The sequence below is a fragment of the Pezoporus wallicus genome, unplaced genomic scaffold (genome assembly GCF_028554395.1).
Source record: "Pezoporus wallicus isolate ANWC-B61680 ecotype Strahan unplaced genomic scaffold, APGP_CSIRO_Pwel_v1 contig_2870, whole genome shotgun sequence".
Classification (NCBI taxonomy): domain Eukaryota; kingdom Metazoa; phylum Chordata; class Aves; order Psittaciformes; family Psittacidae; genus Pezoporus; species Pezoporus wallicus.
The window spans coordinates 2,529,556-2,542,589 of record NW_026636990.1 but is presented as its reverse complement, the minus strand read 5'-3'; the positions used below and the strand labels follow the sequence as shown (position 1 = coordinate 2,542,589).

Here is a 13,034-nt window from a genome sequence, read left to right as displayed (position 1 = left end):
TTAATAAAATTGGTTATTCAGAGTCCTTATAAATTATTTTCAATGGAAAATGGAATCAGCTACTTCCTGTAGGATATATTTGGTTGTCATAAATGTACAAACTGTTAGAGAAACCTGCATTGTAATTAAAAAAAAAAAAACATTTTCAGTATCACTCCATGTTCTGTAGCAAGAACAATTAATCACATAGCAAAGATATGGCAATGCCCTGACAGTATGTTACATAATAACAAAAATAAATGCACTACACTGATAAAGCTAGCCTGTTTAGCAAAATACTTGCCTGAGATCTTTAAATGAGTCATCAATCACTACTACCCCACTGTCTATTCCCACCTTCCTTCACATCCATTTTCAGGACTGGCAACTGAAGAGTCATCTCAGAGTTAATGAGTTATGCTGGATGTTTGTCTCATGACATGTATGGTGTAGTTGTACCATTTAAGCACTGTCATCACTTTAAGGTTATCTTGTAAAAAAAAAATACCACTTGCAGAATGTCATTAAACACAGAGTCATCTTTTCTTCAAAACGAGCCTACCTCACCATATTGCCAAAGGTTTGGCTTGACTTTGAAGATGACAGTTTCTTCCCACTTATAAATAAAAAATAAAAATCCCTGATAAACACTAAACAATGTACCTTCAGTCCCACCATGTCTGAAGTTCCATGTTTTCAGAAAATTAACTACTCTAATTCTGAATTCTTTCATAAATGTATGGGCAGAACGGTTTCTTTTTCAGGGTGTTTCCCCTCTGTATTAACACTCAAATTTTCCCTAACCCCTTTTCTATTTCTAGCAATTATCTTCTTTACTGAATTTAACAACTTTTTATTCTTACAGTCTAAGGACTTTCAATGTTCACTTTCTCTCTTTCAAGAAAATTAACACAACCAGACTCAAACAGCTCAGTTTTACATTTCCCTTCCCTTTTACTCCAAACTGCCAAACCTTTCTATATTCACCCAGGAGAACTATGAAAACTTTGCAAGCTCATATCTTTCTGCCATTCCTTATTAGACCTTTTTAAAGGCAAAACACCTGTTAAAATCAGCACCTTTGCATGTTACTGACAGCTGGTACTGCTGCTTACATCTTCACAATGACTCCCTACACCACAGTGAAATGCATTCAAGTAGCCAGCTCTTCCAACAACCTAATTAGCTAGAGAGTCAAAATCAGGAATGCAAGATAACTTTCCTGTGACTACAGACAGGTAAAAGTGGTCTCAGGATACAGTTGCTACACCTTGAGTTTGACCTGGACATCCCACAGTTTACGATATTTGTGAGACTATGTCTATAGCAGCAAATAGATTCAAAGCAAGTGTGGTTTTGTAGTCAATCCTGTGCTGCCTCTATTTACCACCTGCTGATCTGGATCTCAAAGTAGTTTCTGTGTACACAGCTTTTCTCCCCCACTACCCCAAGAAGAAATCCTCACTTAAAAACATTTCAAAAATCAACAAGATGTTAGGTGCCAAGACAATGTGAAAGCCACACCTGTGGCATCTACCTACTTTACCTTTCTGAGCTCCTCAAATTACATATATTGTGGAAGTCCAGTCTTGGTAAACAGACTAAATTTAATCTGAAATAAACTCTTCGAATCACATGATGGAGGTGTAAAGAAACTCAACATCAACCTCTTGTATCCACTGATCAGCTCCTACTACTCCTTACTCATGCAGACAAAGCTCCAGGGGTCCAAGCGTCCCGGACTCTGGACTGAGTTCACAACTGAAAGAAACTAAATACAAATTCTTTGCATCATGGGCTTCATGTAATTCTATTCTAAACTTCTGCCAAGGGCCAGGGAAAGCCAAAAGGAAGTTGTCAGCCAGCTTTTGCTTGAAGCACAAGAAGGAACATGTACTACACACTCCATCCATTCTCACCTCTAGCTGAAGGGGGTATCTCCCCACTGGTCTGAAACAAAGCCCAGCTTGGTCCTGATAGACCTACCACGTCTAAAACATAAAAAGGTAAGCAACAGCTGTCTGCTCTGCATGAGCTTATTTGATCAAGTACAGTACAAAAGGATGAAGCATGTTGGGCCTGGCACTGTGCTAGAGCTACTCAGTCCTCTCCAAATCCAGAGAACAGAAAATCATGGTGCATACACCATGGAACCCACACACAAGAGCTCTCTGCAAGGTCTCTACAAGGCTGCCTCTACAAAGAATTTTTTTCCAGTGCTGTCTGCATCCTGCACTGGTCTTTTACACAGTCTTTTATACATATAATCATCTATAATCACTGTCCTAGCAACAGAAAAAACTGACATATCCTTAGCCACAAGGTAATACAAACCTGTGAAAGCACTAGCACACCTCCCTGCCCTCGAATAGACCAAACCTAGTATCTTCTCTCTAGTGACACCACAAGGATTGATCGACATGTACATAAGTAAAAGCACACATTACAGTGGACGTGAGTCACCTGTGGGTGGCAAAATTTAACGGATATAGAATCCCCTGCGTCCCAGTAACCCAAAGTAGCAAGGCAAAGGCACTGTCACAGCAGGCAGGTAAGACTGTATCTTAAGGAAGATACCCCTTCATAAGGAAGGGTTTTTTTCCCTCAAGGAAAGTAAATAATGATATGTAAGATGGAAACAGAGAAAATGGGTATCCAAATTAAGCAAACACAGAAATAGCAGCACTAATATGATACACGCTGTACTACTGAATTACATGCCACCGAATCATGTGCCCTTTGTTTAGAAATAAGCATGGCTTGATGCCAGCTGATCCCCCAGTTGAATTATATGACAGTTGACTTCCCGTAAGACCTTCACAGCTACTCTCAGTTTCCTCCTGCACAGTTTGACCTGCAAATGTAATAAAAATACTGTCTTGATCTTCACCAAAATCACTAATTAAAACTTCAAGTAGTTCTGAAAGTTCTGAACTTCAACTGACAGCTGGTGGATACTCCCCTCCAGCTGACCGGGTAACATTTCTGACAATTCCAAGAACAGTTTTCAACCTGCTCTGCAGCCACACAGCAAATTCATCATCGACAGTCTTAAATTTTGCACACAAAAAGGTCTAAACCCGTCAAAGTATTCTGCACACTGAAAACAATTTTGGTAAGAACCTATCTTGTCACACCAACAATTTCACATCAGTTTTCACTCACTACGTTGTGAACATACTTACAAGCTATTGCTTGTTCCTCTTACTTTTCCAGCACCTATCAGTTAATCTGATTCATGGAGGGATTTTTTACTTTTGAGGTCACTAAAACCTCATGATTTAGCTAGGTCAATTTATTGTTATACTTCTTAGCCTTCATCCACATTAGGGCAATTTTTATTTGTGCCTTTAAAAGTTGGAGGAGGTACAGGTATGAACTGTGCTGTATAGCTTTTCAGTTATTCTTCTTAGCCATTCACAGGATCTCTTCTATTGGTTTCCCAGATTAATTGAGGCCTGTTTTCCTGAAGCTGTTTTAATTCTGTTTATTTTCCTCCCTCCTTAATGAGTATTACATCTCACATCTCAACAGTCAAGTGTGTTTGATTGTAACAGTGAGCTCCACCAATAAGTATAACACAGAACAAATCAACAGAATAAAAAGCAAACTTTCATGAAAAAGTTTCACCATCAATTTCTTCTTTGTGTGGAGAAGTCTTTCTTACTTCTTTCAGAGTTCCTTCATTCTGCTGATGCTGAGGAGCTAGGTTTTTTTAGATCATCCAGAGCCACAGGCAGCACAGTGTTAAATATACATCAGTAAATTAAACAGAAAACGGGACTTTCAAAAGTAGTATATTCACCCAGAATTCTAGTAGTAGTATTTTTGCTACACACTATCCTGTCCTCTAGTTACATAAAAAGAACAATAAGGAAGAATTAACTAACCGTGAATGAATACATTTGTGGAAAATGTGGTAATTTTTTGAGTATCTCAAATTTCCATTTATAAATCTAAACTATAAGAATCCTTACCTTATTTTCATTCCAAAGACAGAAGCACTGGAGGAGTGAATAAACATTAGCCATTTGCTAGGGTTTGTATTTTACTTTTTCTTACTCTGCTTTTTAATATTTTTTAAATACATTATTTTTCCCAGATAATATGCATTTGACTGACAGATGAATTGAAAAGCTTTATAGCAAACTATAAGAAGGCAAAGAAAAATTGAGGCAAATGTGGTTAGGAAGTATTAGCGACTCTAACTTTGTCCAGGACAAAGTTCTAGCTCTCCCATTTGTTTCAAGGTATCTTGTATTATCTTACTCTATCTAACAGCTCATCCTACTCATTCCCACTTCTATGCCAGTTCTAGCTTGCAATTTCATCAAATTATTTTAATCCATTACTCTATTAAAGTTTTCTACAGAAGGATCAAAGAAATAATAGTGAAAAGTTAGCAGCAGTGAGAAAAACAATAGAGGGAAGAGATCTCTCCCTTATGGTGGCAGTAAAACATTGCATCAGTACAAGCTGGTGGTACATAATCTTCATCAGGCCAAGGCAAAGACAAATGGGAGAATCAGAGGAAAATCCAATAACAGAGGAGTACCGATAATACCATTGACCTGCATTGTATCATCTGTATCACTAAAATAAAGTTAATGTGCAAAAGCCTTAAGATTTACAGCAGTGCTGGTCTCACAGACTTCAGCCATAGTTGTAGTTGCAGAGGATTTAACAACCAGCCCTCTCAAAGCAAAATCAGTGCAACTTCACCTCCTACAGTTCACCTTAGCAAAAAACGGGAAACATAAAGGCTACTACGATGTCTGTTTTTAGATACAACTACTGCAATTGGTTACTAATTTTAAAAGCCTGTTAATCTCCTGGTGAGTTCAATGTCCCACCTCCCCTGCCCTCTTACTGACACTACAACTACCGCGTACTTAAGTCCTAAATACAGAGAGATCAGCCTTAAAGTTTCAAGAGAGAGCTTCCACTGTAAAAGGCATGGCAGCATAAATTCAGCTATCAAGAAAAAGTCTGCCACTATTTCTGCTAAAACAAGGCATTTTTATTGGTAATTAAGGACTGGAACTGCAGTAATCACACACGAGAAACCTGACTGTAGTTGTTACTGCTTCTTGTACGCTAAAAGACAAAAACTTTTATATGCCCCTCAGAGTCACCATGAACCCCAACAGAGAGAAGACCAACAGCTGAAAGTAAGACACAGAAAGCCTGTAAGTGTTACACTGTTGTATTCTGCAGAGGGACTTTTTATAGAGGCATGTAGTGACAGGACAAGGCGGAATGGCTTTAAACTGGGAGAGGATAGATTTAGATTACATATTCAGAAGAAATAATTTTTCTGAGGGCGCTGAGGCACTGGTACAGGTTGCCCAGAGAAGCCGTGGCTGCCCCATCCCTGGCAGTGTTCAAGGCCAGGCTGGACGGGGCTTTGAGCAACCTGGTCTAGTGAAAGGTGTCCCTGCCCACGGCAGAGGGTTGCAACTGGATGAGCTTCAGGGTCCCTTCCAACACAAAGTATTCTACGAGTCTATGATTAACCCAGAGGAAAAACACACTGCTAACATAAAGGGTTTTCACATGTTCTTCTCAGATGGCTATTTCAGCAGACCTGCTCTAAGTCACTGTCAGTTGTTCATGAAGTTTCACAGAAAAACTGGTCAGCAGAACTGCTCTGAAGGCGAAGTAACTTCAGAAACCATTACATGCTTCTGAAGGGAAGGTTTGCGCCCCTTCCTTCCCTCCCTTCCCTTTAGGAAGTGTAGTGACTTAAGTCTCAGACTTTCTGCACAAGAATACAATTGTGCTCTAGTTGCTGGAGCCATATAAAACATGGAGAACAGCAAACAGATAAACAAATCTGTGCAGGGAGAGGAAACAGGACTATGAAATATTAAAGCATGGGCACTGAGACATCCTCAGGGAAACCGCCTTCACTAAATTACACATAGCTATGCAGTGGAAGCATAGTATCTTCAGAGAATGATGTGAGGACATGCTATGAGAGCACCCAGGCTCCTGGAACACATGCAGAAACATAAAAAACTATTTCTCCTTGGAATGCAGTGAACATACACACAGGAGTTAATAAAAACATATGCAGAAGTGCTCTGAATCATCAAGGCAGGGGGGTTGGAACTAGATGATCTTAAGGTCCTTTCCAACCCTAACTATTCTATGATTCTACGATTCTAAGATGAGTCAATCTGTTTATTGCTGCCTACCTACCTACTACAGGGTGATGGCTATGCTCCAAAATTTCTCAATAACTTGCTTTAGGCTTCTTCTTGCCTTAGAGCATCAGCCCACTGATCCCGAACACTTATCCAGAAGCGAGCCGCACGGGATGGGCCTACCGCCGGTCCCCTTCCCTCGTTCCCTCACTTACAGGAGACCTACTCAACTGCAAACGGCAGCGGCACGGCTACCGACCGCGAAGCACGGCGGTCCGCCGGCAGATCGGAGGGTCTCCGCGCAACCCTAACCCCAGCCACCAGCAGCCACCACCATCACAGGCCCGGCGGTCCCCGACCGCGGTCCTCCCGCCTCCCGGCCCCCACGCGTACCTGGGCGAGTCTCGTGCTTAGGCACCCGGTAGTACTTGTTGCCGAACTGGTCGGTGCCCACCAGCTCCTTGTCGGGCCCGAAGAGCCGCAGGCGCAGTGCGCGCAGCGCTTGCCAAGACCAGCTCATCCCACCGGAGCAGGGCTCACCGCGCGGCACGCAAGGTCGCCGCCACAACCGACTACCCGCCGCTGCCTCTCAAGCCCCGCCCCCGACGGGTCGCGTCACACGCGCGCGCCGCCCCGTGCCCTGACCTGCCCGGTCGAGCACACAGCCTGACTCCGCCCATCTGTAGCAGACATGCCAGCAACACCGCTCACCATTGGTGGAGGTCGGCCACCCCTGGCCCAAAATGGCTGAGCAGAGAGGAGTGGCTTCACGGTTCCGCCATGTTGGGGTTAATTTGGGCTCGTCAGGCCGGGCTCGACGATCCATTGCGGCTGCGCCGGGCCGAGGCTACCCGGAGGTAGCGGGGACCGGTGGGGAGCTAGGGGTGGGTGGGGCTGCGTGCGCGAGGAGGCCCCGGAGGCGGTGGCAGCGGCAGCGGCAGCTCCGGGCGCTGTCTCTTCGGAAGCCGTCCCCGACCCAAGCTGTGCTAGGCAGGCCTGAGAAGGGGCTCTGTCCGAGAGCGGAGCTTTGCCCTGCCCCGCCCCGCCCCGCTGAGTGCCCCGAGCAAGGGGAGCCGGCAGCCTCCGCAGGCCTCAGCAAAGGCTGCCCTATGTCCGCGGTGCCTTTTCTCGGAGCGTTCCGCGGGGTTTTCAGCTGTGGGGGTCAGCAGCCGTGGGGTGGTCTGAGTAGGGGCAGGGCAAGGAGCTATACCCTCGTCTGTTGCTACCGTAACAGTTTCGCCAGGAGTTTTAATGTGTGTGTAGCTATGCTTTGCTTTGTGAAAAACAAGGTGGATGTGATGCTTGTGCCCCTACAGTTTGTCTTTCCTCTTCCCAAACTTGGCATGTTGGCAGGTTGCAGAAGGGTTTTTTTTCTAGGTTCCCAGGAGCTTTTGTGGAAAGTGGTGATTGCATGGAGACGCTTACTAATATTCCTGCTAAAGATTATAATGTGGTAATTGTTCATTATCAGAGAATCAGTTTTGTACCTGTATTTCGAGATAAAGCAAGTCTCAGTTCAGTCACTCACACAGCTCCAGCAGCAGGAAGGATTTGTGTTGCTCATTTGCAGCTTTTGGGGCTTTGTCATTGTAAAAAGGTTCTAAAAAATTGAGATTACCTTTGGCGATTCAGAAAACTTATTTCTATGTGCATTTTGGCAACACGATTTTACTTCATTTCTGTGCTCTAAGCACTCATAGCGTTCATTATTAAGAAAAGAAGCATAGTGGGAAGGTTTTATATTATCTAGACAGCTGTCTACCTAACATTCCCCATCCTAAGCGTTTTAATTTTGACTTTAAAAATAATCTGTAGTCTTCAGTAGATTGTATTTATAACTTAATTTTAAAGTAATTTGTTTTAAAACATTTCCTTTGGGGGATTTATTGCTTCATTAAAATTCAGTCTTGACCTCAAAAGCTTTAAACTAGGTATCTTGTATACGTCAAAATTCTTGTTCTAGGTGAATTCTTGCATACTTACATTTAACTTATTTTGAAGGAGTTTAAATGACTCACTGCTTTTGAAGCATGCCTTCAGACTTGCTATTGGGGGTCTGCCTGTAACAGCCTATGTTTCTTGCATCATGATTTTTGCAGCTGAAGCAAAGTAAGGGCACTTGGCTTTACAGCTTCTCAATTATCTACTTGGTTACACTTTTGTTGATAGCAGTTTTTACAAAATAGTGCTGTGGGAAGCTCTGGTCATCTTGTAAGGCTAATATTGTATCAGGTAGCATGGCTAAAGGAAGCAGAATCTGTTTCTTTTTTGATTATATAATATTAGCATATTTATAGATGCAGGCTACTACTAAGTAGTGCAAGATCCTAATTGCAGTTTGCCTCGGGAACTTCGTGTGGATCGTGTATTTTTTATTTAATGTTACAGAAAACATACAAACATTGTTTCCTTAAAGGAAATACTGTAATTTGTTCAGCTGAGTGAATCTGTCCTCCACTAGGTGTCTGTAGTTCCAAGGAATGAATTTGTCCTCCACTAGATGTCCGTAGTTCCAAGTAGGCAGAAGCTTGGAAGGATGGTACATCCGGAAGCTTCGAACTAATATTTGTTACATCTAAAACAACTGCTACTTAATGCTGCTTTTGCTCACTGTTTGCAAATTACGTCCGTTTTTTTGTTTTATATCTTGATCCCCAGATGCAGTTTTACTATTTCTTTGAGCCGATTCTACGTTTTTCTCTCTTACCTTCAACAAAGTATATATATTTTTTTTTTCCTTACAAGTTCACAGGACTTAATTCCAGCCCTGTATTGCATCTGTTGTCTAGTTTTGGAAAAAATAACAGGGATGGGTTAAGTGCATTGAGGAAGTAGGAAACTGTGGTTTAAACTGTTCAGAGCACATAGGAACATTTTGAAATTCTGTGCTAGTCTTGTTCATGCTTGTTCATAGTTCTGTTTTGGGATTTTTATTGGGTTTTGTTTTGTTTTGTTTTAAGGGTTCTAAGTTTGGAATTAAATAAAGATAGAGATGTGGAAAGAATACATGGGAGTGGTATCAACACCCTTGATATTGAGCCTGTTGAGGGAAGATAGTAAGTATATATTTTAGTTGGTAAAAATGTATATGAGTACTTCACTGTGTTGGTACTATGGATTTATTTTCTTGTTGAGCACTCAATCATATTGAATATATTGAGTGTTGTAGCTTATGTGCTTTGTTAACTCTTTCAGCATGTTATCTGGTGGGTCAGATGGTGTTATTGTGCTTTACGACCTTGAAAACTTGACCAGAGAAAAAAGTTACACATGTAAAGCACTTTGTTCTGTGGGAAGGTAAGTACTCAAAAGTTCTATTAGAATTTTGCAGTGTAACATCTGTTGTGTGACAAATTAATGTGTGTTCTTATTTCTAGGATAAAAGACTAGAAAGATATTTCTAGGATAAAAGACTAGTAGAAAATAGTGCCAGAAATTGTGAAGGCTAGCAGGATGCATTGTGTGTTTTGGCATGCAAAAAGAAGGCAAAACTTTGTATGGATTTATGTGATTTACTAAGTAGCAGGAATAATTGTTTTTTCTTTATTTGCCTAACAGTTGCAATATCCGTACAATGACTGCGTCTTGTAGAAATATTCTTTGCATCCCCCAAGAATATATGGCACGTGTCTCTTTGAATAAATACATGTTTAAGCAAAAGGAAAATTTTATTTTCATAATCTTGTTCATCTGGTAGGAAAAAAAATCTAATACAGATTTGTAGTTGTTTTATTTCCCATCTGCCTGCTCCAGCTTTACTAATAGCTATTTTAGGTTCACCAGATGCAAAGACAATTAATACAGGACTTCTTAAGAACATGTTTGACAAAGACATGTTTGATGTGAGTGATGAGGCACTGGAACAGGCTGCCCAGGGAAGTTGTGAATGCTGCATCCCTGGTAGTGTTCAAGGCCAGATTGGACAAAGCCTTGGGTGACATGGTTTAGTGTGAGATGTCCCTGCCCATGGCAGGGGGTTGGAACTAGATGATCTTAAGGTCCTTTCCAACCCTAACTATTCTATGATTCCATGAAAGACAGATGCATTACTGACAAAAATGAGACATTTCTGAAGAACAGGGTACTACCATACTTTATGTAATTATACAAAGACTCAAACCTTTATTGACTTGTCTGGGTTTCACTGCAGGCAGTATAGCTTTCTCTGTTGTGATCATTAAGTCTTCTAGGAAAAGCTTTTTTCCTTGTTTTTAGATAGCAAAGTTATCTAGTGGGTGAGGGCTTTATCTGAGATTCACTAAATATGTCCTACTGTGCAAAAGATTAGTAGCTACGTTTTCCCTTATTTTTTTGTAGTCTTCAAATTACTTGTGGTCTAAGAGCTTTATGCGTAAGACTGACAAGAGTAGAACAGATTTGTAAAAGTAAAAGGCCTAAATGATATCTCGGGCGGTAAGAACGAGAAAGGGTACTAGAACATGCATCAAAACCAGTGAATAGGAACAGAATTTACTGCAAGTCAGCTGCATTTGGTAAGAGTTCAATGGCTGGGATTTCTTGAACAAAATTAATTAAAACTGTAATTAAGAACAAGTAATAACTATACATACCCAAATCTCAAAATAGAGATGAATTCTGAAACAGATACAGCAAACTGAAGAAATACATGGTGAGAAGACAGCATGGAAACTGGCAAATCCATGCTAAAATGACACTATCATTAACTTCAGTTGGGTCAGTAGAAATATTCCTTACTTGAAAATTCTATTTATGAGCACAGTTGGTAGTCTGTTTCTTTTGTAAGTATTAAGATGCATCTAGACAAGTTTGTTCCTTATCAATTGAGTAGAGGCATAAATCACACTAGTAGAATCTGATTCTGTGTGACACAGTAATGATAGGCTTATTTTGCTATCATTTGTGCATAAAGTGACTATAGTAGGTTTTTTAACCTCAATTATTTGTTTTCAGTTTTCATGTAGCTTTCTAGTACATTTTAAATACTTAGTGTAGCTAATTAGCTACAGATACAGCTTCAGATATTGGAATATTATTTGTACAGAGTTCCTGACATTTTAAATGAATTTGTAGTTGCCAATAAGAAATGCTTCCCATCTGACTGTCTGGCTCCTATCTTTGAAGCATATGATAATGTCATGTTACTAAAGTTAACCCGTATTCCAAGTTTACAATATCACAATGCAACTGTGGTCCCAAAGTTCCTTACAGGAAAAGTAGAGGCCCTTTGAAGCTCTTTATGTATAGACCTTGAACTGGGCCTGCTGAGTTTAGTGCATCCTGATGTCCAGCTGTGATTTAGCCAGAGTTTCTCTCTAGAATGTAGGGCCACTATTGCAAAACCAAGACCTTTCCTTGTTCCACTTGGAGTCAGCACACAGAGCTTTACATGTTTTTATCGGATCCATGGTGTTCTGTGACAAGAAGTGACATTTGAGAGTAACTGAACAGTACTAGCTTCTAAGTAATACACAGCTGATGCTTGTCTGTAAGGTAGTCTCTTCTAGTGAAAAGCCTTCAAAGAGGAATGAATGGCAGTGACCTTACTATCCATAGAATTAATTATGTACTTTGGTAGAAAAGTTTGGGATATTCTGTGTAATGGGAGAAAATGGGTATAAAATGCAGCCCTGAGAGATGAAGTTGGGTTGAGTGACATGTAGCTGTTACTAAGCCTAGCCAGATCAAAGACTATTCCTGCAGAGCTTCTCAAGAATATTTTAGTTCATTCCTAAACCCTCTGGATTATGGAAGAAATAATTGCTTTCACTTAGTGCTGGGCACAGTCCAGTGTTGTGCACCTGTACTCTTAATACCAGGATAATTAGTTCCATGAGTTTAGGGTTGTTTTTTTTTTTAATTCTTCTGCATAGTGCGTACAAAAGCCTCTGCAAGAGTAAGTTTGCTCTGAGTCAGGAGTGATTTCCTGGTGCTGCAGGTCACGAAGATTTTTACCTTGGTCCACCTGTAGCATAAGTGCCTAAGATCTGTTCATTTTTGGCACTATGACAAAGTAACAGGCTGCTGTCAGGTATGCCTCAGATAAGTGATGCGGGAGTTACTAAGGAGAGCTCAACAGTTGCTCAATAGTTCCCACTTGATGTCTTCAGTGCTGGCTTATGGCAAACTATTTAAAGATATCTTCTGTGCTTTCTAGCAACCCAAGTGAGCAGGAAAGTTTAGTAGCTTAGGTGTAGTGCCAGATCTGTACAGAAGATCTGCATCTGTGTTTACACAGTGGTAGCCCTGCAATAGTTATTACTTTGGAGACCAGGACACCTGAGAGAGCAATGCAAAGATAGCTGAGGTGAAGAAATCTGAGCCCTTCTGAGCTGTAGATGGAGCCAGCTATTTTCACAAGTGTATTGCATCTGGCTGGAATGGAGTTCAGTTTCATCATACTAGCTTGTGTGGTGCTGTGGTTTGGATTTGTGACTGATCTTGCTAACATGCTGTTTTAGCTATTGCTGAACAGTGCTTGTGCAGTGTCACACAGAGTCTGTTCCTCACTGTGCTCCCTTAGCAAGCAGGGTAGGAGTGGACAAAAGGCTAGGAGGGAATACAGCTGACCTGAATTGACCAAAGGGATATTGATGTTCGATACCATGCAACGTAATGTGCAGCAACAAAATTGAGGGGGGGGGGAAGTTTTTAAGGGGCTGTCTTTTCTCAGGTTCTGGGTCTTAAGGGAGGGATTGCTTTTGCACTGCTTGCCCTTATTTTATTTTTTTTTAAATTTATTGTTTTGTTTACTTTTACATATTAAAATGTCTGTATCTCAACCAAGTTTTCTCACCTTTGCCATTTGTATTCTGTCCCTCATCCCATTGTGTGTGGGGTGTGAGCAAGCTGCTGTGGTGGTGCTTAGCTGCCTACAGTTAACCCACAACAGCATGGTTAAAAAGGTAAATAATCTGTAGTTCCTTG

The 13,034-nt window shown here is 41.1% G+C and overlaps 2 protein-coding genes across 6 annotated transcripts in view; one reads left to right on the top strand and one right to left on the bottom strand.

The window, feature by feature from the left end:
* NDUFAF2 (NADH:ubiquinone oxidoreductase complex assembly factor 2) overlaps window positions 1-6,660 on the bottom strand; it is a 65,375-nt gene extending 58,715 nt beyond the window's left edge. The window contains exon 1 of the mRNA XM_057402699.1: window positions 6,522-6,660. Within this exon, the coding sequence (XP_057258682.1) occupies window positions 6,522-6,648 (127 nt within the window). The 5' untranslated portion in view covers window positions 6,649-6,660. The remainder of the gene's footprint in view (window positions 1-6,521) is intronic.
* Window positions 6,661-6,846: 186 nt separating this feature from the next.
* ERCC8 (ERCC excision repair 8, CSA ubiquitin ligase complex subunit) overlaps window positions 6,847-13,034 on the top strand; it is a 28,907-nt gene continuing 22,719 nt past the window's right edge. For 2 of the 5 annotated variants that reach the window (XM_057402694.1, XM_057402692.1), the window contains exons 1-3: window positions 6,847-6,985; window positions 9,089-9,184; window positions 9,324-9,425. In XM_057402694.1, coding sequence (XP_057258677.1) covers window positions 6,909-6,985; window positions 9,089-9,184; window positions 9,324-9,425 — 275 coding nt within the window. In that variant the 5' untranslated portion in view covers window positions 6,847-6,908. Of the gene's footprint in view, window positions 6,986-9,088; window positions 9,185-9,323; window positions 9,426-12,844; window positions 13,013-13,034 lie in introns of those variants that run through there. The other 3 variants (XM_057402697.1, XM_057402695.1, XM_057402696.1) reach the window with 3 other exon arrangements.